The following is a 27,272-nucleotide window of genomic DNA, read 5'->3' as shown; positions in this document are numbered from 1 at the left end:
CTGTGAGTTCCTGTTTAATGCCCTTAGCTTCGCATAACTGTACAAAAGCATGTGACACATACTCACCCCCATTATCGGATCTGAGGCATTTCAGCCTGCGTCTTGTCCGATTCTCAACCTGAGCGACAAACTTCTTGAAGGCATCTAAGGCATCGCTCTTATGTTTCAAGAAATAGACCCACACTTTGCATGTGGCATCATCAATAAAAGTAATGAAATACTTTGCACCCCCTAGTGATAGCTGTGGCATCTCACACAAATCAGTGTGCACTAGATCAAGCGGTGCTCTATTCTGGGGAGTTCTCCTCTTATGAGGAGTCATAGAATGCTTTCCAAAAATGCAATGATCACAAGTAGGCAAATCTGAAAAATGAAAGAGACGGCAAATAACCCAAACGTGACAGTTCTTGCATTCCTTTAACGGACATGTGTCCCAACCGGCTATGCCACAATGAAACCTTCGGCAGCTCGGTTATGGCAACAACATGATTACCTACACTGGAAACATAAAGAGGGTACAAGGTATCACTCTTATAACCCTCAGCCACTACAACCTGGCCATCAGTAATTACCCATTTGGAATCCCCAAATGTGGTGTGGTAACCACTGTCATCCAACAAGCCAGTGCTAATCAGATTTTTCTTGATTTGCGGCACATGGCGAACACCATCAAGCATAAATGTGCGTCCGTCAGGGAATACTATCTGTATACTGCCAATCCCTGCAATCTGACATGCATAGTTGTTCCCAAGGTGAACAACTCCATGAGTACCTGTGTAGGAAGTAAACCACTCCCTATGAGGCGTAACATGAAAAGAAGCACCTGAATCCAAGAGCCAGGTGTGCTTGTCATAGCCATCAACAACCAATGTATGTGCAATTACAGCAGAAGAACATAATACATCATGTCTGTCACTGTCACTGTCCTCTGCTGCAACATTCACTGCATCCAAGTCATCTGCCTTGGCCTTGCCTTTGCCTTTGCTTCCACTACCTGCATCCTTTGTCTCAGCCTTCTTGGCTTTCTGATCCCGTATAAACTTGAAGCACTTAGACTTCACATGTCCCTTCTTGCCACAGTAAAAGCATTCAATATCCTTTTTGCCACGGGAATGACTACGGGATTTGGACTTGCCAGCAGATCTCCCCTTCTGCTGAGTCCTACCTCTTTCCTGTACCTGCAAAGCATTGGAAGACTTGCTGCCCATATTATTCTTCCTGCTCATCTCCTCCATAAGGAGAGAGCTCTCCACATCAGCATACATAAGAGTGACATTTGAATTTGACAAAGTGGTCTTGAAAGTGTCCCAACTCTCAGGGAGGGTACACAACAAGAAAGTAGCCTTGAACTCCTCATCAAGGTTCAATCCCTGTGCGATAAGCTGTGTAAAGATGGCATTGAACTCACTCAAGTGTGAGGTCATAGCTGTACCTTCCTTCATGCGAAGGTCGACAAGCTTCTGCAACCAATAAACCTTACTGGCTGAGCTCTTTTGGGCATACAACTCTTCTAGCCTCTGCCATAGGCCATAAGAGGTCTTTTCTGCCTGAACATTGAACACAAGAGAATCAGTGAGAGTAAGCATGATAGCCGCCCTTGCGGACAAATCAAGCTCCTCCCACTCATCATCTGCCATCCGAGATGGCTTGACACCCTTCACCCTTATGGGCTTAGAAATCTTCTTTAGCAGAAGTACATTCAAACACTGTTCTGCCCATAATGCATAATTGTGTGCCCCTTCCAATTTCTTTATGTTCAGTATTGAGGATTCACTTCCCCCTGATGCCATATCAGACAAGGAAAGTGCCTGACTCCCTGTAAGTCAAAAAATGACTAAATAAAATTCTGATTTCTCAGAAAACCTGCTCTATCAAGAGCCAGGAGCACTCACAATAGTGCTGTTTTTTACTGTCAAAAAATCTGCAGCAAAACAGAAAATTTTCCCTCTAGTCACTGTACCTTCTGACACACTGTACCGTGCTCAAATAGGCATAAAACAGTAACTACAGAATGCTGCAGCTGTTCCACAAGTGTTTTATCAGTGCATCATCATCTGACGAAGCACAAAACACTGCTGTCCTGGACACTTCTCCCACCTCAGATGAGGTATTGCACTGATTTTATATGCATAAACCACTTGTCATACACTGTTTTGTCCACTGAAAAAGGCTCCAAACACCTCAGCCTGTCACAAACCTGCAACAAAGTATGGGACAAATCCCAAGCAATCACCCTTCTGCCAAGGGGATAAAAGGCATCTGAAGTTCTCAAACAGTAACTCAAGTGCTCACAAGCAAAATCTGGGCAAAAGCCCCTTGATTTGACACCTGTACCAAGTGATAAACACCCTCAACACTGAGGTAGCATACAAAATACAGCGCTCTCCTGGCACTTTCACCTGACAAAGTAATGCATAAACTGCCTGTGTGCACAGTGGCAACACAGATCCCACCGTACAAACACCGAAAAGAAGATCTTTTGAGCACTGTCAACGATGGACAGTTAGGGACCGAGTAAACTCGATGCGCCCTGACCAAGCATGGCTCAACTGAGATTTTCTAAGTGCCGTACACAAAATGTGACCTGCAAAGAAATGTCACTGATACACTGCGGAAAACGAGACCAATGTGGGCACCCTGGCTCCACACTGCCTCAAGGCATACACTGCATACACTTCCAGGCAAAAGCCCTTTGAAATTGTCACCCGAAAATTGAGATTTGCACTCATCAAAAGCATAAAAGCCCTCTGCAAATTAAGGCATCTGACCTTCCCGAAAAATAACTATGCAACTACCACACACTGTGGCACTAGTCACCTCAAGCACGAGGGACACGAGTGTACTTGCGGTACCTCAAACACACAGTTTTAGAACTGAAAAAATTCCGAGAATGCATCAAGAAAAAACCTCGTTGTACTTCTGTACCTGCGTGTACTTGCAAGTACCACGCAAAAGAGCAGAGTGCTCTCCCTTTTTCCTTCTTCCCCAAGAAAAAATTTTTGTGCCTGCTGTACCTGCAAGTACCTGCTGTGCCTGCACAATGTACCTGCTGTACCCTGTACTTGCGAGGGCATGGATCCCCAAAGAAAATGTCGAAATCTTGGCTGAGGGTACAGCCGGTACGGCTGCCTGTACGTGCACGCGTTCGTATAGCCGGTACGGTTGCCTGTCGCGGCGTCCGTACAGTCGGTACGGTTGGCTGTACGGCTGGTAGCGGCTGCTGCCTTGCAGCCGGTCAACTGGTTGCCTGGCTGGCTGCGGCCGCCTCGTAGGCTGCGGCCGCCTGGCTGCTGGTAGCAGCTAGCAGCAGCTAGCTGCTGCTGCAGCTATGGCTGCTTGCGTGCCTGCTGCGCGGGGTGGGTCGCGCACCTGCTGCGCGTGGCGGCGCCCTGGCTTGCTGTTGCCCTGCTCGCTGCTGCCGCGCCTTGCTCGCTGCTGAGGGCACGAGGCCCGAGGGGAGAGGGAGGGGTAGACCGGAGTAAGAGGGAGAGAAAGGCTCTGATACCACTTGTGAGGGAAAGAGAGAGGGGTGGAACGTTAGGAGAGGGAGACACTAGGGAGTGTGGGTGTGTAAAATGTGTTGAGCCACACCACAAACTCAAAGGTTTTATTAGGATTAGGGATTCACCCTATGACTGTCTTAAGACAGTCATAGTGGTCATAACATTGTAAAGGGTGGCAATGTGCCTTTACCCCAACATTCAGCCCCCGCTTCAGGCTCAGCTCTAGTTCCAGTCTCAGCTCCCTCTACATGACATACTCATGCCCATGGCGCTGGTTGTTGTTCCCTTCCCCTCCTCTCCTATTACAGCTCTCGCACCGCTTATGACCCCTACTTCGGAGGTGTCATACATAGTTCCGCATTACGCTTCACTCTCCCCTCTCCCTCTCAGTCAGCCCACGCTCGCACACCCTGTTGGGACTGCCTCATCCATTCCACTGTCATCTCCGTTCCTCACCCAGTTCACCCAGTCATCGTTCAGTTTTCGGGCTCAGCCCCACACTTTCATGCCACAGTCACCACAGTCTCAGCATGGACATGGGTGGGCTGATACTCCAGAGGCCCGTGAGACCTTGCTCATGGAGATACATAGTTTTCGTGAGCGTGAGATGGAGCTGACTGTTGGAATTATATCTATAATTCAGCAGTGACCAATGTAATATAATAAGTTAGTTAGGGGCACTTTTCCCTCATTTAGAGGTTTTTCCCCCTAACTGCAGTTAGTTCACTAACTATGGTTAGTGACTACTAAGGTTTTGTCACTATGACAAAACCTTATCTACACTACTTTGAGTTGTACTCTTTTTACACACTCTATTGAGCATCTACAGCTTCCAAGCTCTTGACTCTCTCACTCTCTCTAGCTCTCACACTCTTTGGCTCTCATTCTTTCTATTCCTTCATTTGGTATCAGAGCCTGGTGCTCCTTGCTCCCTCCAGCTTCAACCATTGCCTCGACTTTCAGCCTCAGCAAATCTGACCGTACAGTCCGTACGACTGTACGGATTTCTAAGACTGCCGTTCGCCGTACAGCTCTGAGTTTCCGTACCTGCAACCGTACCTCGCCGTACGCCGTACAGCTCGGAGCTCCCGTACATCGCCGTACGATCCTGTCGCCTGCCGCTCAGACATCGCCGTACGATTCCGCCGTCGACGTACAGCGCCGTCGACCTGTACTGTTGGTACCTGTACTGCATTTGCTTTTTTGCTGTACCTGTCATCTGCAGCGCCGTACACCGTGGACAGATACCGTACGGTATCTGTCGTGGTCACCGTACCTGTACGGCACTTCCCGTACAGTGCCGTACAATCTGTACGGCACTTCCGTACACTATTCAGTACAATCTGTACTGAATCTCAGTACAGTACAGCAGCAATTCTTCTTGGTTCCGGACAAAAGATTTGCAGGTGTCTCTTGGCTGGTCATCTTTGATTTTTGGCAGGCTGAGTTTGCAGACAGCCATTGTTTGGCTAAGTATTCTGCAAGAACATTTGGGGCATTTTGCAGATTGAAGCCATTGCAATCATTGGGCAATTTTGAAGCTATCACAAGAGCAAAATTGCAGATTCATCTGAAATTTGGGGCTTTTGTTTTAAAATTGCAGATTTGGGGCTTTTGACATTTTTACCCCTTTCTGGCTGCAATTTCTAGCTACAAATTGGGGCTTTTGTGTTTGGAGAGCATTTTTTGGAGTATTCAGTATATACTGCCTTTATTGGAGTGTTTGGAACACTTTTGGCAGATTTTGGAGAGTGTTCTATGCTTGGACAGATTTCTGACAGCTCAAGTGCAGAAATCTAAGTTGCTTATACAGCCCGTGCTTGGGTGTGGTTTGGGAGTTGTGCATTTTATTCCCAGTAAGGGAATTCAGCTTTGTATCTGCTTCAATTCCTTTTTCAGATATGGCCCATCAAAATCAGAATGATTTTCAGTTCGGTGGTCTTTCTCAGGAAGACAAATTGGATGGTACCAACTACTCCCTCTGGAGTTTCATGGTACGTAATATTCTGATTTCTCGCAATTTATGGGATTATGTCAATGGGGATGAAATCCGACCAGCAGATATTGCACCTGCTACCCCTCCTCATCAAGGAGGTGGAAGAGGTCGTGCACAAGGTGCAGCTGCAGGACAAGTTGTTGGTGCAGCTACAGTTAATACTCCTGAACAAAAGAGATGGGATTCACGAGATGCCTTAGCTTTGTCTTGCATCTCTCTTTCAGTGAAAAGATCAATCATTCCGCATATCCGGTCGTGTAAGACCTCCAGGGCAGCGTGGGATATTTTGGAAAGCATGTATGCAGCACGGAATGATGCCAGGGTATCTTTTTTAAAAAGAGAGTTGACCAATACACATATGGAGGAGGGTGACTCCATGTCAGCCCACCTCACTAAGCTACAGGATCTCAGAGAGCAGTTGTTAAATATAGATGAAATTATTCCTGATTCAGAGATGATTACAACCACTCTAAATTCTCTTCCTGAGTCTTATCTCAGCTTTCATACTTCGCTGAATTTATCATTGAGGGGGGGTGCAAATCCTCTTTCTTTTCATGAGCTGATAGGACTTCTGCTTCAGGAAGAGCAGACCAGGAAAAATTTGGCTTCACGTGCAGGTGAACAAGCCATGCTCTCAAAATTCAAATCAAAAACAAAGGGACAGGCAAAAACAGCAGCAAATCAGCCTTCCAGTGGGTCAGGACAGCCTTCACAAAAGGCTAAAAGTGATGCTAGCAAGCCCAAAAAGAAGGGTTTCTGTCACTACTGCAAAAAGCCAGGTCATCACATAGCAGAATGCAGGAAAAGGATTGCAAAGGAAAAGAAAAACAGCTCAGGAATGGCTGTTTCAGATTCAGCCCCTTGTGCATCTGACAGTGGGGATGCTGCAGCCAACTTTGTTGGTCAAGATTATGCCTTTTTATCTTGCATTTCTGATTCTAGGTTGGCTGTTCCAGATGCTCGGGATAGTACAGCTTCATGCAGTGATGACACTTATGCATTTTTGACTTGCAGTTTTGACTCTTCTTCAGATGCATCTGCTTTCAGTGTTGATGAAACACTGAACATCTGGTATTTTGACAGCGGTGCATCCAAGCACATCACTTCGAGGAAGTCTCTTTTTACTTCCTTGCATCCACCTCCTGTTGGTAAGAAAGTCACTTGTGCCAATAACTCCTCATATTCAGTACGTGGCACAGGAGAAGTTGAGCTCACTGCCATTGATGGCTCAATTTTCAGACTTTCTGATGTTTTATATGTGCCTGGCATAACCAAAAATCTCCTTTCAGTGTCCACTCTTAACAGAGATGGATTTCAGGTCATCTTTGAGGATGACAAATGTGCTGTCCGGGACAGGGAAGCTAACAATGCCTTAATGTTATCTGGTACTCTGCTGCGTGGGCTTTTTCAGCTTGATATTTTTCAGAAAAGAGCAGCTCATGCTTTGGCAATTTCTTCCCCTACAGTTGCCATGCAAAATGCAGAATTATGGCATGCCAGATATGGCCACATGAATTACAACAGCTTGATGACACTTCAGAAATTTTCCATGGTTGATGCATTGCCCCCTCTGGAGATACCTCCTCCACATCCCTGTGAAGGGTGCATTTTAGGTAAAATGCATAGATTTCCCTTCAAAAAGGATGGTTCAGTTAAAGCTGTTCGAAAATTGCAGCTTATACACAGTGATGTCTGTGGTCCCATGAGGACTCCTTCATTGGGTGGTCATCTCTACTTTGTCACATTTATTGATGACTACTCCAATTTTACTTGGGTTTATGGGCTGAAAAAGAAATCTGAAGTGTTCACAGTGTTTAAACACTTTTCAGCCATGGTTGAAAATGAAACCGGGCTCAAGATACAGATATTACGCACAGATAGAGGTGGGGAATACCTATCTGCAGAATTTGATGCTTTCCTCAAACAAAAGGGTATTGTGCATCAGCTCACAGTCAAGCTGACCCCTCAGCAAAATGGCAAAGCTGAGAGGAAAAATAGAACCCTCATGGAGATGGACAGATGTATGCTGAAAAGCAAACACATGCCTCATAAATTCTGGTTAGAGGGTTTGATGTGTGCCAATTACATTTTGAACAGGGCTCCCACTAAGGCTTTAAAAACAAAAACACCTTTTGAGGTCTGGAATGACAGGAAGCCTTCAGTGGATCACTTCCGAGTCTTTGGATGCCTTGCCTATGCACATGTGCCAGTTGAATTTAGGCACAAATTGTCAGATAAAGCCATCAAATGCATATTTGTTGGATACAGTGCAGAAAGCAAGGGGTATCGTCTCTACAATCCTGCTACACGCAAAATCATTGTAAGTAGAGATGTGATATTTTCTGAAAATTCAGCTTACACTCAGGCTGATTTTCAAATGCCTTCACCTTCAGAAGATGTATTTCAAGGGTTGCTACCCATTGCATTGGGTTCCCCTGCTGATTTTTCTGATCCACATCAGAATTTACAGCAACCTTCAAATGCTTCAGTTCCGCCACGGGATGTCATGCCTCCTCCACAGGAAGTGGAACAAGTTGTACAGCAAGAAATTGCAGACATACATGCAGCCAAAACAGTCCCAAACTGGCTGTTGCAGACTCTCCGGGAGAGTAAACTTGATGCCCCGTTACCTGGCAGGACTCGCAGTGCAGCAAGGCACATGGAAGGTGCTAATTCAGTGGAATCAGCATATGCAGGTACTCTCCTTGATGAAGAGGAGCCTGCCACATTTGAAGAGGCACAAGGTAATGTGCATTGGATGAATGCCATGCACGATGAGTTGCAGTCCATTGCCAAAAATCAGACTTGGGATGTTGTGGACTTGCCACCGGGTAAACATGCTATTGGAACCCGATGGGTATTTAAAGTCAAACGGAAGCCAGATGGCTCCATTGACAGATATAAAGCCAGGCTGGTTGCTAAAGGCTATGCTCAAAAAAAGGGCATAGATTATGAGGAGACTTTTGCTCCTACATCCCGGATGACCACCATCCGATCAATAATTGCAATGGCTGCACATTTTGAGTGGAATGTTCATCAGTTGGACATCAAAACAGCCTTCTTAAATGGGGACTTGCTGGAAGAGGTGTATGTCAAACCACCTCCGGGTTTTGAAATTACAGCAAATGCACTTCAAGTCTGCAAGCTTAATAAAGCTTTATATGGGCTGAAACAGGCCCCTCGTGCATGGTATGCCAAAATACATGCCTTTTTGACCAGCAAGGGGCTGCACAATAGTCCTACTGAGAGCACCCTCTACATCAAGATGGATGGGGGGGAAATATTAGTCATCCTTCTTTATGTTGATGACTTACTGCTCACAGGGTCCAATGACGACAAAATTGCAGATTTCAAAACTGATTTGCAGACCCACTTTGATATGTCAGATTTGGGGCTGCTTCATTTTTATTTGGGGATCCAGTTCTCTCATGAGAGACGTGGCACTGTTATGTCTCAGTCCAAGTATGTTCAGAAACTTTTGGACAGATTTAACATGCAAGAGTGTAAGCCCATATCTACTCCTATGGAACCAGGGCTGAAACTTACAATGCATGATGCAGGAGAATCAGTTGATGCCACACTTTACAGTCAAGCTGTTGGATGCCTCATATATCTCTGCAATACTAGGCCTGATATTCAGTTTGCAGTATCTCAGGTGAGCAGGTATATGCACAGCCCTAAAACTATGCATTGGCAGGCAGTTAAGCGCATCTTCCGTTATTTGCAAGGCACCAAGTCTTTTGGCTTACTATTTCCCAGGGGGGGTGACTTACAGATGCATGCCTACAGTGATTCAGATTGGGCTGGTGATTATGACACTAGGCAGTCCACTAGTGGCAATTGTTTCTTTTTGGGAAAATCTTGCATTTCATGGCTAAGCAAGAAACAATCTACAGTGGCTACCTCATCATGTGAAGCTGAGTACAGGGCAGCTTTCACAGCAACAGTGGAATGTGTCTGGCTGAGACGTTTATTTGCTGATCTTTATCTGTCTTTGGAGGGTCCTTCTCCAATTCTCACTGATAGTCAGAGTGCCATTGCAGTGGCAAAGAATCCAGTGTTTCATGCTCGCACGAAGCACATTGAGGTTCACTATCATTACGTCAGAGAGAAGTTACATGCAGGAGAGATCAGTATGATCTTTGTGTCCACACATGACAATGTTGCAGATATCTTCACCAAAGCACTACCACGTGAGAAGTTTGAGGCATTTCGCAGTGCCCTGAACTTATATCCATTTGGTGATTGATCAGCCTTGTACATGACATTGGCACTGCAGGGGGGTGTTGGAATTATATCTATAATTCAGCAGTGACCAATGTAATATAATAAGTTAGTTAGGGGCACTTTTCCCTCATTTAGAGGTTTTTCCCCCTAACTGCAGTTAGTTCACTAACTATGGTTAGTGACTACTAAGGTTTTGTCACTATGACAAAACCTTATCTACACTACTTTGAGTTGTACTCTTTTTACACACTCTATTGAGCATCTACAGCTTCCAAGCTCTTGACTCTCTCACTCTCTCTAGCTCTCACACTCTTTGGCTCTCATTCTTTCTATTCCTTCACTGACTTGCTTTGCACGGGAGCAGGTCCGCTTCTTCTAGGAGCAGAGCCGCATCATACAGGAGCAGGCTAGGGCCATTCGGGAGCAGGCGGGTCTTATTCAGGGACTCAGACATGATATCATGTAGCTCCGACAGGAGGTCACAACCATACACATTGTCCCAGGGAGTACCCCGGTGGTCGAGGCACGGATTGCGAGCATGCAATCTGCTATTGAGGAGACTTCCAGATGGGTTGACGTGGCCAAACGGGTACCTGCAAGGGTAACCGTTTTGGCTACTCTCATGCAGCAGTAGCAGAGAGCTAGTAAGGCTCTCAACATCAGAGTACGCGGGATCCCATGCACTGAGGCTACACAGATGGTAGATGCGATTGCATTCGTGGCTGCTACTCTGGGTGTGACTGAGCACAGGTGACAGGATAGAGAGGGCATGGTGGGTGGGGAGAGATCCCAACTAAGAGCAACCCCTGATCATACGGTTTCATGACACTCAGGCACGACTTTCAGCTCTACGACACAGGTCAGTCCTTCGAGATCAGCCAACGATCTCTATGGATGAGGACCTCACACCTCTACAGGTTGAGGAGAGGCGCTCTTTGCTGCAGCAGTGGCATCAAGTCCGAAAGGAGAGGAAGTGGGCAGTGGTACAAGAGGGACGACTTCTTACAGGTCCCCATAGGGCACCTGCTCCCTCTCCTACATAGGGAAGCGGGGTCTATGAGACTCAGATATCCGATATCCTGTCCCGCACCATTTGGAATTATAATGGTACCTTATGGTCAGAACCAGGGAACTTCTCGGAATCCTATATAGGCCACGACATAGTCTTTATATAGAGACACATCAAAGTCCAGAGTGCCCTCTTTTAATAGTCAGCGGATATACATGGGAGTCTGCCTACAGAGATGAGACGAGGGGTACAGGAGGAGTTCGAGGTTCAGGTGGAGTTGTAGTCCTTTTCAGATCCACACTTCGGGGTACCATTTCAGTAGAGCAGAGAGATACACATTCTAGATTTCTTTGGATCCGGATTCGACACATGGACAGCCGGAATCTGTTTGTCGCAGTTTGCTATTTTCCCCTTGAGACCTCCCACTTTGCCAGAGATATCCGAGGTGATGATGAGACATCCCCATTTGTTGCCCTTATCAGTCCATCGTTGACTTCTCTAGCTGCGGAGAAGTCCTCCTAGTGGGGGACTTCAACGCGAGGACAAGGGCCTGTCAGGTACCACTTCTTGACTTCAGAGATGATTCCACTCTATTGCCAGATATTGACCTTTAGGAGGCAGGTATGCTACGGGTTTTGGCTGACAAGCGAGGTCCATTCTCATCTTATGGGTAGGCCCTATTAGATCTCGGTAGGATACATGATCTCATTATCTATAATGGTCTTGACAGATGGCGCGCTTCAGGTGGTTTCTTGGTTCCACCCCACTCAGTGCTTACCTCACCTACCACGATATACGCTTTGATCGGGATCACTCACCTTCTTACTCTGGCCGTTTGTACATACTTCTTGCTTATATTGACTTCATATCTCTTTTAGAGGATCGTGCTACCCTTGTCACCCGCTCACTACACGAGGTTTCCATTCACGCTTTCCCCCACGATATACGCTTTGATCGGGATCACTCACCTTCTTACTCTGGCCATTTGTACATACTTCTTGCTTATATTGACTTCATACCACGATATACGCTTTGATCGGGATCACTCACCTACCACGATATACGCTTTGATCGGGATCACTCACCTTCTTACTCTGGCCGTTTGTACATACTTCTTGCTTATATTGACTTCATACCTCTTTTAGAGGATCGTGCTACCCTTGTCACCCGCTCACTACACGAGGTTTCCATTCACGCTTTCCCCCACGCCACTCGCTCCACCCGCCCACCACCCCTTGGAACCGTACCCTGTAATAGTTGGTACGATGATGAGTTTAAGGCTTTACCCCGTCAACTCAGATTTGAAACAAAAAACAGTCTTCCGAGCGCACCAGATACACTAAGCGAATACCGTAGACTGGTACGGAGGAAGAAACTAGACTTTATTCATAAGAACGAGGAGCTACTGAACATTTTGTTTAGTAATAACTCTAAGGGCTTCTGGCAGAGATTTCTAGAAGGACGATCCCCTCCGCCACTCATTGACACTCAGATCTGGTTTGATTATGCACGCACACTTTATGACATCCCAAATCAGCCAGTCCCTAACCTCTCACACATGCCTCGTCTCACATCTTGCACCCTCTTCACTAAAGGAGGGGTAAAGGATGCCATACTGAAACTTCATAATGGCCGAGCGAAGGATCATGAGGGGCTATGCACTGAGTTCATTGCATATGGGATTAACCTCCTAGCCCCGATCTTAGCAAAGCTTTTTAATGAAGCTATTTGTTTGGGATTTCCACACACTTGGACCATTAACACTATCTCACCCATCCACAAGGCAGGGGATCCCATGAGCCCGGAGAACTACAGAACCATTATGATTGGACATGTCATGTCCAAGATTTATGCATCAGTACTTGACTTCGAGGTTAACAGACTTGCAGAGTGTCGAGGACTTAGAGTAGCAGGACAGGTCGGATTTCGGCGTGATCATGGAACCATGGACCACATCCTCACGCTCAGATGTATCATCGAGGAGGCGAGGTCACGGAAGCAGAGGGTTTATTGTTGCTTTGTGGATTTTTGCAAGGCATTTGACACGGTTCCGAGAGCCCGCCTCATACGGCGCCTACAGGACTTGGGTTATGACCAGGAGATCATTTGGGCTGTCATGGCACTTTACGAGAGAGTTTCAGGTAGAGTTCGGATAGGATTTAGGTGGACAGACGAGATCATGAGCACCATCGGGATCAAACAAGGGTGTCCTTTGTCGCCTATCTTATTTGGCCTCTACATTGATGAGCTTGAGACAGTGATGCAGACACAGGGGGTGTAGGTTGTTCTCTTGCGGACACGCTGATCTAGATTTTGCTCTACGCAGATGACGTGGCTCTCTTGTCTTCCTTAGCAGAGGGGCTTTAGAGACACCTAGACACACTACAGTCCTTTTATGAGTCTCATGATTTGAAGGTCAACTCGGGTAAAACCAAGGTCATGATCTTCAATACATCTCAAGCCATCATGCATCAGGAGCAGTTCACATTTGAGGGGTCATCTGTTGAGATAGTTTCATCATACACTTATCTTGGGGTTATCTTCTCCGGACGCAGCTTCACTATGAGACCCGCGATGCAGGCACGCTTGAGTAGAGGGTATGCTTCATTGGCCAGACTAGAGAGGCAGTGCTTCCGCTCGCACTTTCAGGATCCACGCACCAAGGGGTTGCTTTTTGACTCCTTGGTTCGCCCGGCGGGGATGTACGGTAGCCCTTGTTGGGAGTCAGACTTGTCGGATATAGAGTAGGCCCGTGTGGAGCGGCTACAGGTTCTCATGTCATCACAGATGATTCGTGGTAAGTCATCCGTGCCTCACCAGATCATTCAGGTTGGGTTTGAGTCACTCCCTTTACAGCTAGATGTTGCATTTTAGGTCATCACGTATCTGTACCGAGTTAGGGAATATGGGGATTATACCTCGGGGCGTAGCAGGCTACCATGGATAGCTCTATTCTCTTATATGGCACTTGCAGCAGGAGGAGACTAGAGGTGCTGGTATGCTCGTACAGAGAGATGGTTTGAGCAATTGGGGCTCCACATGGATAGACTATCTCCCTTCGAGTATAGCATGGATGCTCCTTTTTCTCCCCTCTTATTACACGAGGTCAACCAGGTTATCCGTGAGAATCTACTTCAGCTACATACATTTCGCCATGGTTGGGACCGAGTGAACTCTCAGTGAGGCTTAGCTTCTACAGAGATCACTTCTTACACATCACAGCGGAGGGTTTCATTGACCCACCAGGATACACGCAGATTCACCTATCCCCCTCGCTGAGGATCTCTCTTAGGCAGTTCTGGGTCTCTTCACACAGACTTCGCATCGAGAGTGGCAGAGCAGAGCGACTACCCAAGGAGAGGCGCATATGCACACTGTGTGACATGCAGGAGGTTGAGATAGAGGAGTATTTCATCTTTAGGTGTCCTGTGTACTATGAGATCCGAGGGTGTTTCCACTGCCTCTTCAGGGATAGTTATGTGATTTTGGCTTGTTTCCTCTCCTACCCGGACTAGCGGTGTTTGGCAGGTTTCATTCATGAGGCACTTAGACATTGTGAGAGGATACTCCGAGCACGGAGACAGGAGCAGACTTCTTCCTCGGCTGATCCCTCTTAGAGCTCTATCATGGAGTTCTTTCAGCTAGATCACATGGACTCCCACGAGATGAGGCCTCGACATGATCGTGATTCGGAGCCTGTGACCTGACAGCTCAGACAGAGGGTCAACACATAGATCACACTTGGGGACATCCCCTCCTTGTTTAGAGTCGGAGCCCGACCGACGGGGTCACAGTAGCCCTTGTCAAACGTAGAGCTATGACCAGGAGACATGCTAGGACCGCACCTTTGAGTGGCCGACAGCACTCTATTGCCGACTTCATGTCTCCACTGCCTCATCCATCCTAATATCTTGCTGTTGCTGCTGATGATGATGATATTGATGACGATGCTGAGATTGATATATAGTCGACGATCGACATGACTATGTTGTACTCAGGACTTAGTACTGCCATTTTGCATTTTTGCATTTTGCATTCCTGAGTCTACTCCTTTCCCTGTGAATTCACCAGTGACACGACCCTAGAGATATCCAAAATCCCAGTCCTGCAAAACACACACAAAGAAACAACCATAAAAACAACATATAAGGGTGCAAGCTAGCTCATCACCCAACCATGATATCTTCAAGAAAGGACTCGAGAAAGTGGAACGTCCACTCCAAGCCACGAGCTGAGTTGTTGACATGTATCCCAATCAATTCCCAACCAACGTGGCGTCCTAACTCCCATACCACTAGGTGGTGCCTGTAAGATTTGGGGGAGAGAGAGAGCAAGAGAGTGAGCTGAGAGCTGAAAGCTTGAAAGCTTAGTTGCAATGAAGAGTGTGAGAGTACAACTGAAAGAGTGAGAGATAAGGTTTTGTCCTAGTGACAAAACCTTAGTAGTCACTAACCATAGTTAGTGGACTAACTGCGGTTAGGGGGAAAAACCTCTTAAAGAGGGAAAAGTGCCCCTAACTAGCTTATTAAATTACATTGGTCAGCAGTGGGACCCCCCGCACCCGGCGCTTATGGTGGTGACACGTGGCATTGGTGGCATTGGCCACGTTTTCCTACAGTGCCCAAGGGCCTTGGAATTGTTGCTGAGTCTTGGGCTACGCTAGGAAGTAGGTGGCATCCACGACCCAATCCAGGATCCAGACCGGCAAGGAAGAACTAGTTGAAAAGTGAACCCCGGGCTGCTTATATAGGCTCGAGCCTAGTACGCCAAAAAAAGTAGAAACTCTAATTTGAACCCTAAACAATCTCTGCCCTTGCAACTCAATCCGAGAATCGCCTGCCTAGTCCTAGGCCTCCCAAGGCTTCCTAGGTAATCTTATGTGTCTAAAGCACACGTCATATATGGTCCATGCACATGACATGCTCCCCCTCCTCTAAGAACTCACTTGTGTGTTCATAAGAAAGTACGAAAACTCTCTTTGAAGGTTATTGAATTAAGAATTCTCCTCAACATGATCCTTTCACTTAATCATGTATTCTATGATTGTCCTATTTTTGACTTGACATTCACAAAATCCAAGAAAATTTTCAGGTTCATGTGGTACAAGGCTCCTATAAGTTCTTGACGAGTTACCAATTTATCCTCAGCACCTAGTATTTCTTTAGTCTCCTGACATGGAAAACTAGATGAACTCTTACATTAGGAGGCAATTCTAGTTCATATGCAACTTGTCCAATTCTCCTTCTAATCCAAAGTATCTAGAGGATAATTTTTTAACCCTATCAGTACTGGGGCTCTTAGATTCCTTTGGAACTCATAAAAATACTATCGTTCCTTAACAAAGACTGTTAGATTCCTTTGGAACTCGTAAAAATACCATCGTTCCTTGAGAAAACTCTCATAGGGAACGATGTCAATTATAATTAAATTTGTCCCGATCTTGGGCACTTCTAATAGACTCCTTTGCAAGCAACATCTCTTGCATATCTTGCAAAAATGATCTTGCACCATCGTCCTTGATTCCCTTGAATCCACGACTTAGGTTGAAATTCGTACATAAGCATAAAAGGACTAAAACCTGTACTTGAATGCTTTGCACTATTATTAATCATTGGTAAATATTTTCCCCATGAAGGTACTTCAAGAGGGGATTCTTGTGCTCTCTTAGATCTTAGACTTTTTCAATCTTCCATAGGATTAGAGGTTGATATATATTATAAACGTGAACAACCTGAATGTAGTTGTTTACACATTATAAAAATGCCTCACATTGACTCAAAACATTTCTGATTTCGCAAAATATGGAGTCATTTCTTCCCAAGTACATAGATTTCCCCGCCTTTGTACAACTAAGGAGTCTTTCATCACTCAATGTAGTGATTTGATCACTTTACTAATACACAAGAGGTATAATCCAAGAAAAATAATGAAAAAAGTACGCACAATCTTAGATATGAAGTCTTTTATCTATGGTGTATTGGCCTTAGGCATGTTTAGAATGATTGAACATAAACTGAAAACAAAAAGCAGGGGAGCTGAATAGCCCGTTTTTCTTTTAGTTTCAAAATAGAGTGTGATTGAGTATTCATGTGCTTTCTAAGTTAGGACTGTAGTTTTGCATTTTTGTAGGAAGCGGTACATAAGTGTAAGGGGTTCTTTTATTTTTTTATGTTTTAAGAGAGAGAGAGAGAGAGAGAGAGAGAGAGAGAGAGAGAGAGAGAGTTTATTCCTTTTTTTTGGAAGATTTTGTTTCTTGATTTGCTTAGTCACCTTCTTCCTTTCTTCTTTTTCTTCTCTTTTGTTTATTTGACGTATTTTAGTAAGCACCGGGTTTGCCCAAGAGACTCCACGGGTTTTAGAAACCCAGTATAGCTGCTTATGCTTGGGCACTAATGACGACATAAGTGTTTCTTTGCTTGCTAAGTATGTCTTCCTTTCATTTTTCAGAAAGTTTTTGTTTCCTCTTTTTTCTTCTCTTTCGTTTTCTCTTTTTATTTTCTGTGTAGATTTTTGGACTTTAGAACAACAAAAAATCTAAATTTGTATGATTGGACATATTCTAGTCTTACAAAGGTATATAATATATTTTTCCCATGAAGGCTGCCTCTTGGAAACATATGCATGAAGCATATCTTTCAAAGCTTGGTTTACCACTTCTGTCTGGCCATCAGTTTGTGTATGTTTAGAGGAACTCAAAACTAAGAGTGGTATCTCACTTGTCAAAGATAAGTGTCCAGAAATCACTCATACACTTGGAATCTCTATCATTGACTATGTCGGTAGGCAAACCATACAAGCAAAATAACTTGTCAACAAACTGCTGAGCCAATCGATTTGTTGGAACAGCTGAGCTAGTAGGTAAAAATCTAGCCATCTTTGTTAAACGATGTACTGTAACCCATATGGCATCATGAACCTTGTGTGTTCTTGGCAAACCCGTGATAAGATCCATGTAAATGCTTTCCCATTTATTGCTAAGAGTTTGCAACGACTGTAATAAACCTACGCTCCGTAGGAGGTCAGCCTTGGTCACGTGCAGACAACTATGGGGACTGGCCTTGATGTGTTGCATATGGCTTCCCGGGCTCTGTTGTCAATTTGAAAATTTATACAGATAGTTTCTCCAACTTTAAGAGCATACATCACAACATAAAGTTCCTTTTCTAGTGTCGACCAACACAATAGAGTGTCATCTAACTTTTTATTTTCAAAAGCAACTGGTCTACCATCTTGGAATAATGAGGCTCCAACTGCATAATCACTCGCATTGGTATCCAAAACATAAGGTCGGGTAGGATCGGGCAATGCTAGAACGTGTGCTTCCTTGAGACAGAAACTTTCATCGTGTCAAAAGCCTTGCTCAATTCCAAGTGATAGGTTGATTGGACTGACGTCCACGATCTTTTAATATGTTGGTTAAGGAAATTGTGGTTTTAGAATAATCACGTATTGATTTCCTTAATAAACTTGCTCAAATAATCTCAGAATAAGTTGTTCATCATTTGTTGGAAGGTTGCGAGAGAATACTTTTTCTTCATTGTCACTTTATTCAATTGTTTATAATCAGCACACACATTCTCCACGTATTATCTTTTTTTATTTCTTAAAAAGATAGGAGCACCCTAGGGTGATCTACTTGGGCGTATGTAACCCATCTTCAGGTAGTTCTGAAGTTGCCTCGCCAACTCATCCTCCTCTAACTGGCTCAGGTGGAATACTTATAGGCTGAGTGCTAGGGACTAAGTCTATGCGATGATCTATTGTCCTTTCTAGAGGTAAACCTTGTGATAGTTTAGCTGGAAGTACATCAAATAACTTCTTTATTTCTTGGTGTTGAAACACACTTACATCATTCTTGTCTTTAACAAAAACAACAATGAAGAAAGAATTAGGACATATTGTAGCACATCATATGAAGTTGGTACAATATATTTCACAGTTGCATTGGAGAGACCTTGGAGGGATGAATATAAAGAATCTCAACAAAGCGGTGGGATTCATCTTTGTCCCACGTGTCTAAAGTCTTTGAATTTCTGTAGATAATTCTTAAAACTGAGATTCTTCTTGGCCATGTCGAGGGCTTTAAACTTGCCCACAATTTCTTAATCTTCTTCCTCCTTGAGGAATTCTTTCTTGAAGGTATCTTCAGATTGAGCCCGTGTGGTAAGTTTTGGCCGTAGTGCCTTCCACCAAAGGAGTGCTTTGCCTGACAAATATCCTACTGCAAGCTGAATTCTTTTGTCATCAACATAGGGGTGAAATTGGAAGTTTACCTGCCACTTATGTAGCCAAGTACCCACCACCTCCTTGGTGCTAGCCTTCTATTCTCTGGAATACGGATCCGGAGTGATGTTTGGGCCCATAGCAGAAGCCATATAGCATCTTCACAAGTAAGAGCTTGGATGGTCTTCGTCATGAACGTGATGGAACATTGTATGCATTGATATGTTAAACCAGTTGTGAATGATTTGGGCCCATAATAGGAGCCATAGCATCTACTTAAGTAAGAGCTTGGATGGTATTCGTCATGAACGTGATGGAATAGTATAAGTGTTGATCTGTTGAACCAGCTGTGAATGATTCAAGGTGACTGCATCAAATCTCACGTCCAAAGTGGTCAAGAAGTCCTTGAGAGCGTCCTTTGTGATTAGATCATTGTATAAACCTTGATCATCACCTCTAGACAGGTCCATACCATGATCCACACCCTGAATTTCACCTTGGGATGAGTGATTCTGATCAGTCATCGGATTATCTTGCAAATCGTCTAACCTTGAAGAGTTCAGGTAGAGAGAAATCTGAGTTTGGCTGTTTTGGAGCAGCGAAATTTGATTTCGAGGCTAGAAAGTTGTCCGAAATGCAAGGCAAACTGTTGTGGCGCAAGTCAGGATCTTGGAACTTGGTAGGCGAAATTTGAAATTGGACTTTCAAGCTGCCATAAGAGGGAAAACTGCAAATTGCAAGTGTATAGCAAGAGAAGGATGTCTAGAACAGCAAATCTGGCTCACCTAGATATGAAACAATGAAGGCAAAGGCTGGAAATCTGTTGAAATCCACCTAGGATGCACCTTCTCTGAATCACAATAGTTGTAGGAGAGTCTCTTGTGGATGGAGATGCTGTGCTAAGAGCATACACTGATGTAGAAGTGATGGCCAAGGGAGAGGTGCGGGATTTATAGCCACGGGGCTGGCCCTAAATCTTGTGCTTTTGGAAAGCTGTGCTTTCCTAAAAAAGCTAGCTGCTTTTAGAAAGCACAGCTTTTCTCAAAAGCCATTGCTTTTCCCCACAAGCCCCTGTTTTTTTTCAAAAGATTTAATGAAAAAGCTACTGCTTTTTCATTAAAAAAACATTGCTTTTCTTCCAAAAGCCAACTGCTTTTGGAAAGCACAGCTTTTAGAATGCTTTTCCCGAAAAGCTATAAAAATTGTTTCTTTTTCCTCATGAACTCTCATGGCAAAAAAAGCAGGGATTAGCTTTGATTCAGCCTGCTTCCTATTTTGCACCCATGTCCTAGATTGTGATCTCTCTCTTCCCAAGAAACAATCCACGATCATCTCAGCAACCAGCTTTTAGATGACAGGCTAATTGTAACGGGTCTCCAAGCTGTACAGAACTCACATAAGTTCTTTTTGGAGAATAATTTCACCAATCCTTTTTTCCAACGGACTGGCATCTGTTGTGTGTCCCATGCAAGATTAACCATATATAGCATTGCAGGTGAAACGGCATCCCAATATTGTAGATAAAATTCCAACGTAAGACCATCCCACTGTTAGAAATGGACCAACAGAGGGTGTGCACAGCGGAAGACTGATAGAATAGCTCAGGAGCTCACACAGTGGAGTGGAATCACAAACTTCTTAAACTTACGTGCATCAAATAGATGTGCATAAGTACTGGGTTTGCCCAAGAGACTCCGCGGGTCTTTAGAAACCCAGTATAGCTGCTTATGCTTGGGCACTGATGACGACATAAGTGTTGCTTTGCTTGCTAAGTATGTCTTCCTTTTGCTTTTCATAAAAGTTTTTGTTTACGTCTTTTTTCTTCTCTTTCATTTTCTCTTTTATTTTCTTTGTAGATTTTTGATCTTTAGAACAACAAAAATTCTAAATTTGTATGATTGGACTTATTCAAGTCTTACAAAGGTATATCAAATAGATGTGCAGACTCATCAATAGACAATGAACCAGCCAGATATACAGCCAGATATAGAAGCTACCAAAAGAATATATATATTCTGTCCAAAGCTATGGACTAAATACAAAGAGAGATATATATTTCCGTCCAAAGCTATGGACACAATACAAAAGAGTGTGGTCCTTTGATCTTACCACAATGGACTTCTACTATCTCCCGGATATCTCTAGACTTGAGCCCGCGTGCCTCCACCTTGAGCGTATGTAGACTCTCCATCCTTTGACCTCAGCTCCTTGCTGCCCTAGAAGACAGCCAAGTCTCAGCCTGACACTTGAGCTAAATCTGCAGCAACACTAGTACTCCTTCAGCTTCTGGATGTAGGCCCCCAAGGATGGTGCTTTGCTGCTCCTTTCTGCTCTGCTGGAAGCTGCACTGCTGAGTAATGTTGTGAGGCTCAAGTGCTCCGTTATAGGACCCAAGGCCTGGTCAAAATAGCCGGCCAGTCAGGCTGCTTCTGGCCGACCCAAGCAGGCCGACCAGGCCCTGACCTGATCTGCTCCATAAATGCCCGTGAGGGCCTCACATTACTAGGGCACTTTCATGCATGGCCTGGCCTAGTACCCAGCCTTTAAATAGGCCTGGTTGGCTGTCCATTCCCAGCCCAACCAGCCCACTAATCAGGTGACTTGTCTGCTGGTTTGTCCTGCCAACTTGCGCCATTTCTAGGCCCTGTTGCAGGTTGTGTACCTGCCCACAGACCCCGTCAAACAGATCGCGACGTTGGCGCCTATGCTCCTGGTTAATCCTGCCATCTGGTGATGCTCCAAATCTGCCTCTGCCAGGCCAGATCCAGGCTGAACATCCATAGCCAACTTTCCATCCATGAGCTCCATTTGTTGCAGCCACCATGGCTCCTCTAGGTACCTCACTTTCCTTCACTCTTTGATTCCTGCCCACATTGCAGACATAACCCTGTCCATGTGTTAGTCTCTAAAGACCTAGGTCCACCCCCCCATGCTCTCCTCATATTGGGGCTTATAGATGGAGAGGTGACCTTTCCAACACCCAACCGGAACTCTTCCATTTGCCACAATTACGAATGGCATCTTTCAACTCTTTCTTCGTGAAGGGAAGTTCAAGCTGGATAGCCTGTTTTGGAGATAGAATTGGACCGACATAATGAAGGAGTTCCTTTTCCGGCTGAAATCACATCTTGTGATGGAGAATCAGCCTGCCCAAAATGTCGAGCAAAATGAGAAACACAAGCCTCAGCAAGTTGTGCTCTGAAATCCAAGTACCATCCAAATTTTTAACCCAGCATATTGGCAGATCGCCTCTTATAATGGTGATTTTTGAAAAAATCCTTCAAGGAGCAGCCCTTACCTGTGAAGGCACCTTGCCTTGCCTTGGTTTCCCAATTCTAAACTTTTCTATGCTCATTGCATCGAAGGAAGTGTGTAGCCTTGTAGTGGGAGATAGACTATCTTCACTCTCTCTCCTGCTCAATACTAACTACAACTGCAAGATGATGCACTCAATACACAAAGTGAGTTGTGGATGTGAGTGAGAGAATCAGAGGAAGAGAATATAGTGAACCTCCGAAGAGGAAATAGATACAATTGAATAATGAATGCCCAAAGGGTTGAATACAACTGTATGAAGGGGCTGAAACCCTCACTACAAAACTGGAAGACTAGACTACCGAGAGGAGGTGAATCCTCACTAGATCCCTGAAGAGGCTAAGGCTACCGTGCTGGTTTGCTACGGGGAGGCCTGACTCTGCTGCTCTGAAGGCTTGAAGGCCTGAGGAGTGGCACAACCCTTGCACATTATATGTCAAGCACTACAACATATTTACAGTTGTACAAGTATACAAAAGTGTAACACCCAAGAGAGAGATTAAGATTGCATATCTACCTTATTTGAGGGCCAGGAAATAATAGAGCAGCTTCATCTTCTGGGAAGAGAGTGTGGCTCGCAGTGACTGCCGCCCAAGTAATACTTATGCCTGAATTTACAGCCGGAGTGTGTCCATTTGAAGAAGCACCCGTCCAAGTACTAGTTGCCTCCTAGCCGAGACAATTTTCCTCGGGGTTTGCCAACCTTCATTCGAGGATTTGTCCCTTGCTTTTGCTTGAGCTACAGGGGGCATTTGGGAATTGCAATTTTGAGGTAGGGGCAACCTTACCCTTGCCTTAATCCTGAGCAAGATGAACATGCTTATTTGTTTTGTGTTTAATCCCACAAGGCCCAAGGCATCCTTAGTTTGCATAGAGGCAGGCATAGCATGAGGAGGGATCTTATGTAGAGCCAAAGGGCATTGCGAAGCCATGTGACCGAATTCCCTGCATTCAAAGCAGGCTCCTGCAAAAAGACCCCATTTAAGAATGTTTAGGAGGGGGAGTGAGACTTGAAACTGAGATGTGCTCATGAAAATGGGGTCTCCTCTTTCTTGTGACAGGCTCCTTCCTTTAGGGCTGAGGCATTTCACAAGAGTTGCTGATGGGGCTAAGATACCATGCTAGTATTTCAAGGGCTGAAGGATGCACATGTACAAGCAGATAACGCAGTAAATCTGAGCCTGCAAACTTTAAACAAAACAGAGGGATAGAGCAGCAGAGGTACTTCAAAAGATACTTAGTTTATAGTCACCATAAGAGTGGCAATGGGCATAACTGCTTCAGGATGAAGCAATCCAGCAGAGTGCTGGGCAAAAAATAGTCTGGAAGGACTGATGAAAACTGAGGTATGTATGCAAAGGAAGTCTCCAAATATCTGCTCCTGTGTGCCTTCAAGGGCGGGCTGCAGTGGGATGCAGAAAGTGTGGTAGGAGCCTTAAGTATATAGGACAATCCTGCTGTAGAACTGGCCGACCAGTTCACTACCTGGGTCTGTCTCAGCACACTGGGTCTGCTGGCCTAGTTTCTGCCGACCAGACCAGGCCAACCTGATCTGGTATTTGAGATGACTTGCAAACTGGTTGACTGCCAGATCTGCCAACCTGATAGAGTCCGAAATCTGCCCATAATGCGACCTTGCTGGGGCCAGATCTCCTCTCTTGACAGCTTTGCAAACTGCAGCCCTAATCTGCTGCCAACTGTTTGGTGCAGTTCTGCCTACCCTTCCTTGCCTACATATCCACTGCTTTGAACTCCTCATACAGGTGGGTCAGTGACCTTTCCAAAGCTTTGATATTTTTATGTGGGGGGGCATCGAAACGAAACACAGTGCCCCCATCCCACCCCAACCTTTGAAAAAAAAGTAAAAGAGAAAAAGGGGGAAAAACTAGTTTGGAAAGTTAAAATGAGGGCGCTCTTAGTCTCTCTTTTGAATTGTGATAGTATTAATTGTGTGCAGGTGGGATGGGTATTTTATAATAGTCTATGGGTGTTGATCATGTTCTTCTTGTGAATGCAATGCAGGATGGACAAGCCACGTTCAGCCTCATATGTTGACAACAAGGTATGTACATTTGGTTCTTTTTTTACAGAGAAGAATTTTTTTATTAATGGTTTGGAAAAACCCCGGTGCTTTCAGCATCCATGAGGAACTGAAAAAACCAGTAAATACAAAAGAGGCTGTTAGAAGAATGTAGATTTGGTTCTACGAGGCACTATGGTGGATCCGGAGGGAATCACACTTTTGTAAACTTGTATATATACGTGTGTGTGTGTGTGTGTGTGGTGTCAACAAAGGCTGCTTTCTGCTCATTTTTGTTGATTTCTTTGTTCCATATTTCCCCTTGTTTATTGTACGCTGCGTATAGTTGGCAACAGCCATCTTTTGTAGGGGCTTCAATGCAATCAGGTTGTAGCACAACCTTACGGCAAGTAGCAACTTTTAGTAGTGACCAGATTGATCGCAGTCCACAATGCACAGACTTTACAGCTTCTCAGCTATCCAAACACTCGCGGGTTTGCGGTAGACCGCACATGCAATCAGCTCCAAATATTAGTGGCTCCTCAACATGATTGCGTAGTGCTTTGCTGTTGTATATCCACTTCTTGTGGCCAAAGGATAGCGACAGAATGCTAAAATTTTCACCCAGCAGTTCACTGTGCTGTTTGCTTTCTTTAGGGCCAGCTATCAGTGGTTCGAACAACGAACACGATAGGTGGGAGATGGGGGGGTCAATACGCAGAGCTCTCTGCAGAGATGGCAGCAGGAGAATTGGTCGACGTCCCAAAAGAGAGCTGTAGATGCTTGTGATTGGTAGGCTTGTAGTTGAAGTAGAGCTGCATCCTGCAGTAGATTTGCTTAGAAAAGAGAGGGCAGAAAGAGTAGTCGTTTGCAGCTAAGAGAGGGTGATTTGGTGAAAGATAGGCCCAGTTGTGGGCGTGGAAAGGAGGCTGAAGTAGATGGCGGATGGGTGCAAAGTGTGCGAAAAGTGATGCCATGCATGGGCTGCATGAGGGGGCTAGGCTGCATGAAAAGGTGTGGCATGCAAGCCACATACTTTCCCCTCCTTTTAGAACTTTCTTAAAAGGGTTGGTGTCCTAGAAATGTACTTTTAGAAAATACCTTTCTAACTCAAAAATTTTCTTTGCAAAAAGTAAAGGAAAGATCCAAATCTTTAGCGGGCCAGCTCTGTACACATGATCTAGACCTCTTCCATGCTAATTCTGGTCACAACCATAGGTTATTCCTAACCCTGGGTTAGACCACACTCTAACCTTAGATCTAATCGTAGATCCCAAGTTAGGGGCTTAGCACATGGGAAGAAATAGGATGGGAATGGGAAAAGGTGGTCTCGAGTGGTCCCATGCATATTTCTATCCTATTCCCATCCCACCATGTGCTAACAAAAAAAGAACTAGGGATGGGTTTAGGAGGAAGAGGACACATGGCATCATTTCATGTGTTTAAGAGGTGGGGACCTTGTGGGGACAAGGACACATGTCATCCTTCCATGTTTTTGAATCCCTAAAAAAGGGGAACCCATTCTGGTTGCCAAGGTCTAGAGGCGATGGTCCAGGATCGGATAAAAAGTGGCTACTCCCATTCTAAATCCATCCTAGACCACTTGGTGTAGGATGGGAGTAATGATGACAAAAATATAACCATCCTAAACCCATGCTAGCCCCATCCATGTGCTAAGGCCCTTAGTCATGCCTAGGTTTTGGTAAGCCTATACCCTCATTAGTCCAATCATGGACGTAAAATTTGGTATTGGGACTTGATTTCGACACATTTCTCAAGTTGTTGGTGAGAGCTTCTGAAAGGGAGCAGATGGAGTATATATGTCTTTGGGTCATTGAAGGGTCATAGTGTGACAATGAGAGGGGGTGTTGGAAAATAGGGTCCATTTTCCCACCATAGTAGGAGAGCACCAAGACATGGTAGTAGGTACCAATGTAGGAATGGGGGGCATGAGAGTCTACTGTGTGTGCATCAGGTTTTTTATTCCACATGGGCAGATCTTAGTGGAGGGATATTTTTACAAGGTGCCGGTTATCTTCTACAAATCTTGCACGCATGGTTATTCACCATGTATGCTATCTTCAGTATAACTTCTGTCACCTTCAGCGTGACCACATTATTTAAAGTGCTAGCATGACACCTTCAGTGTGTCCGTGACACCTTCAACGTGCGCCATGTCTGCGTGACCTCCAATGTATATGTGTGGATGTTCATCTAAATAATGGCTATTTGAAGTTCTAAGTTTATTGAGTATTAATTGGAAATTGCGATTTTGCGTAAGCTCGACTTGGACAAGTATCAGAGCCTGGTTTTCTTTGGAGTTGAAGAGCTTGATAATACTTAGAACATAGCCTTAGGTCAGCTTAGGAATTCCTGTGTAAGTGTTTGTAAGACTGGCGTGAGGGTCAATGTTTACCCCAAGCTTCAACATGGTGAATACTAGGAGGACCAATGGAAAAAAAACAAAAAAAGTAACCTTGGCAACCAAGAAGATTGTACCCAAAGATTGAGAAGCATGTTGATTAGATGTGATGAGTTCATGCGGAGGAGGAGACTCCTGTGAATAATGAAAGTACAAAGTACTATAAAAGAGAACCCTAGGACCTAGTGTCCTAGTGGTACCACTAGTACTAGGTGTCATAAGACACTAAACGTACTAGGTGACCTAAGTGCCAATAATTAAAGCTACATGGCACATACCAGGGCTCAGAGGGCATCAATACGACCGGGAGAAGATGGCCTACAAGATAGAAGTAGGAACAGTATTTGTGCTCACCATACAACATCCAGGGCATTGGTTTGCTACGTGTTTTGGGATCTCAGAGGAAGCTTTCTAAAAGGAATGTTTGGCTCAGATTTTGTGCAATATATTTTGAGACATTTTGGACTATTCTATTGTTGTGTATGTCTTGAATTCGGTGTTTGTGAGTTCTAGCTTGTGGACACTGAAAGTTGAAGTTTTCAATTAAAGCATTCCCT

General features: G+C 44.8%; 1 protein-coding gene across 4 annotated transcripts in view; it reads left to right on the top strand.

Moving 5' to 3' along the window:
* LOC147904958 (uncharacterized) overlaps positions 1-27,272 on the top strand; it is an 84,897-nt gene that overhangs the window by 29,088 nt on the left and 28,537 nt on the right. For all 4 annotated transcript variants that reach the window (XR_015543408.1, XM_087396232.1, XM_087396227.1 and 1 more), the window contains exon 4: positions 24,296-24,335. Coding sequence is in view for 3 of the 4 variants with exons in the window: in XM_087396232.1 (XP_087252358.1) it covers positions 24,296-24,335 (40 nt within the window). In the remaining variant the exon portion in view is untranslated. The remainder of the gene's footprint in view (positions 1-24,295; positions 24,336-27,272) is intronic.

Source organism: Dipteris shenzhenensis, chromosome 2 (assembly GCF_047967505.1).
Source record: "Dipteris shenzhenensis isolate YYH24624 ecotype China chromosome 2, Dip_SZ_1.0, whole genome shotgun sequence".
Taxonomy (NCBI): domain Eukaryota; kingdom Viridiplantae; phylum Streptophyta; class Polypodiopsida; order Gleicheniales; family Dipteridaceae; genus Dipteris; species Dipteris shenzhenensis.
The sequence above is the reverse complement of the archived record's forward strand: the minus strand, read 5'-3'. Positions and strand labels throughout refer to the sequence as shown.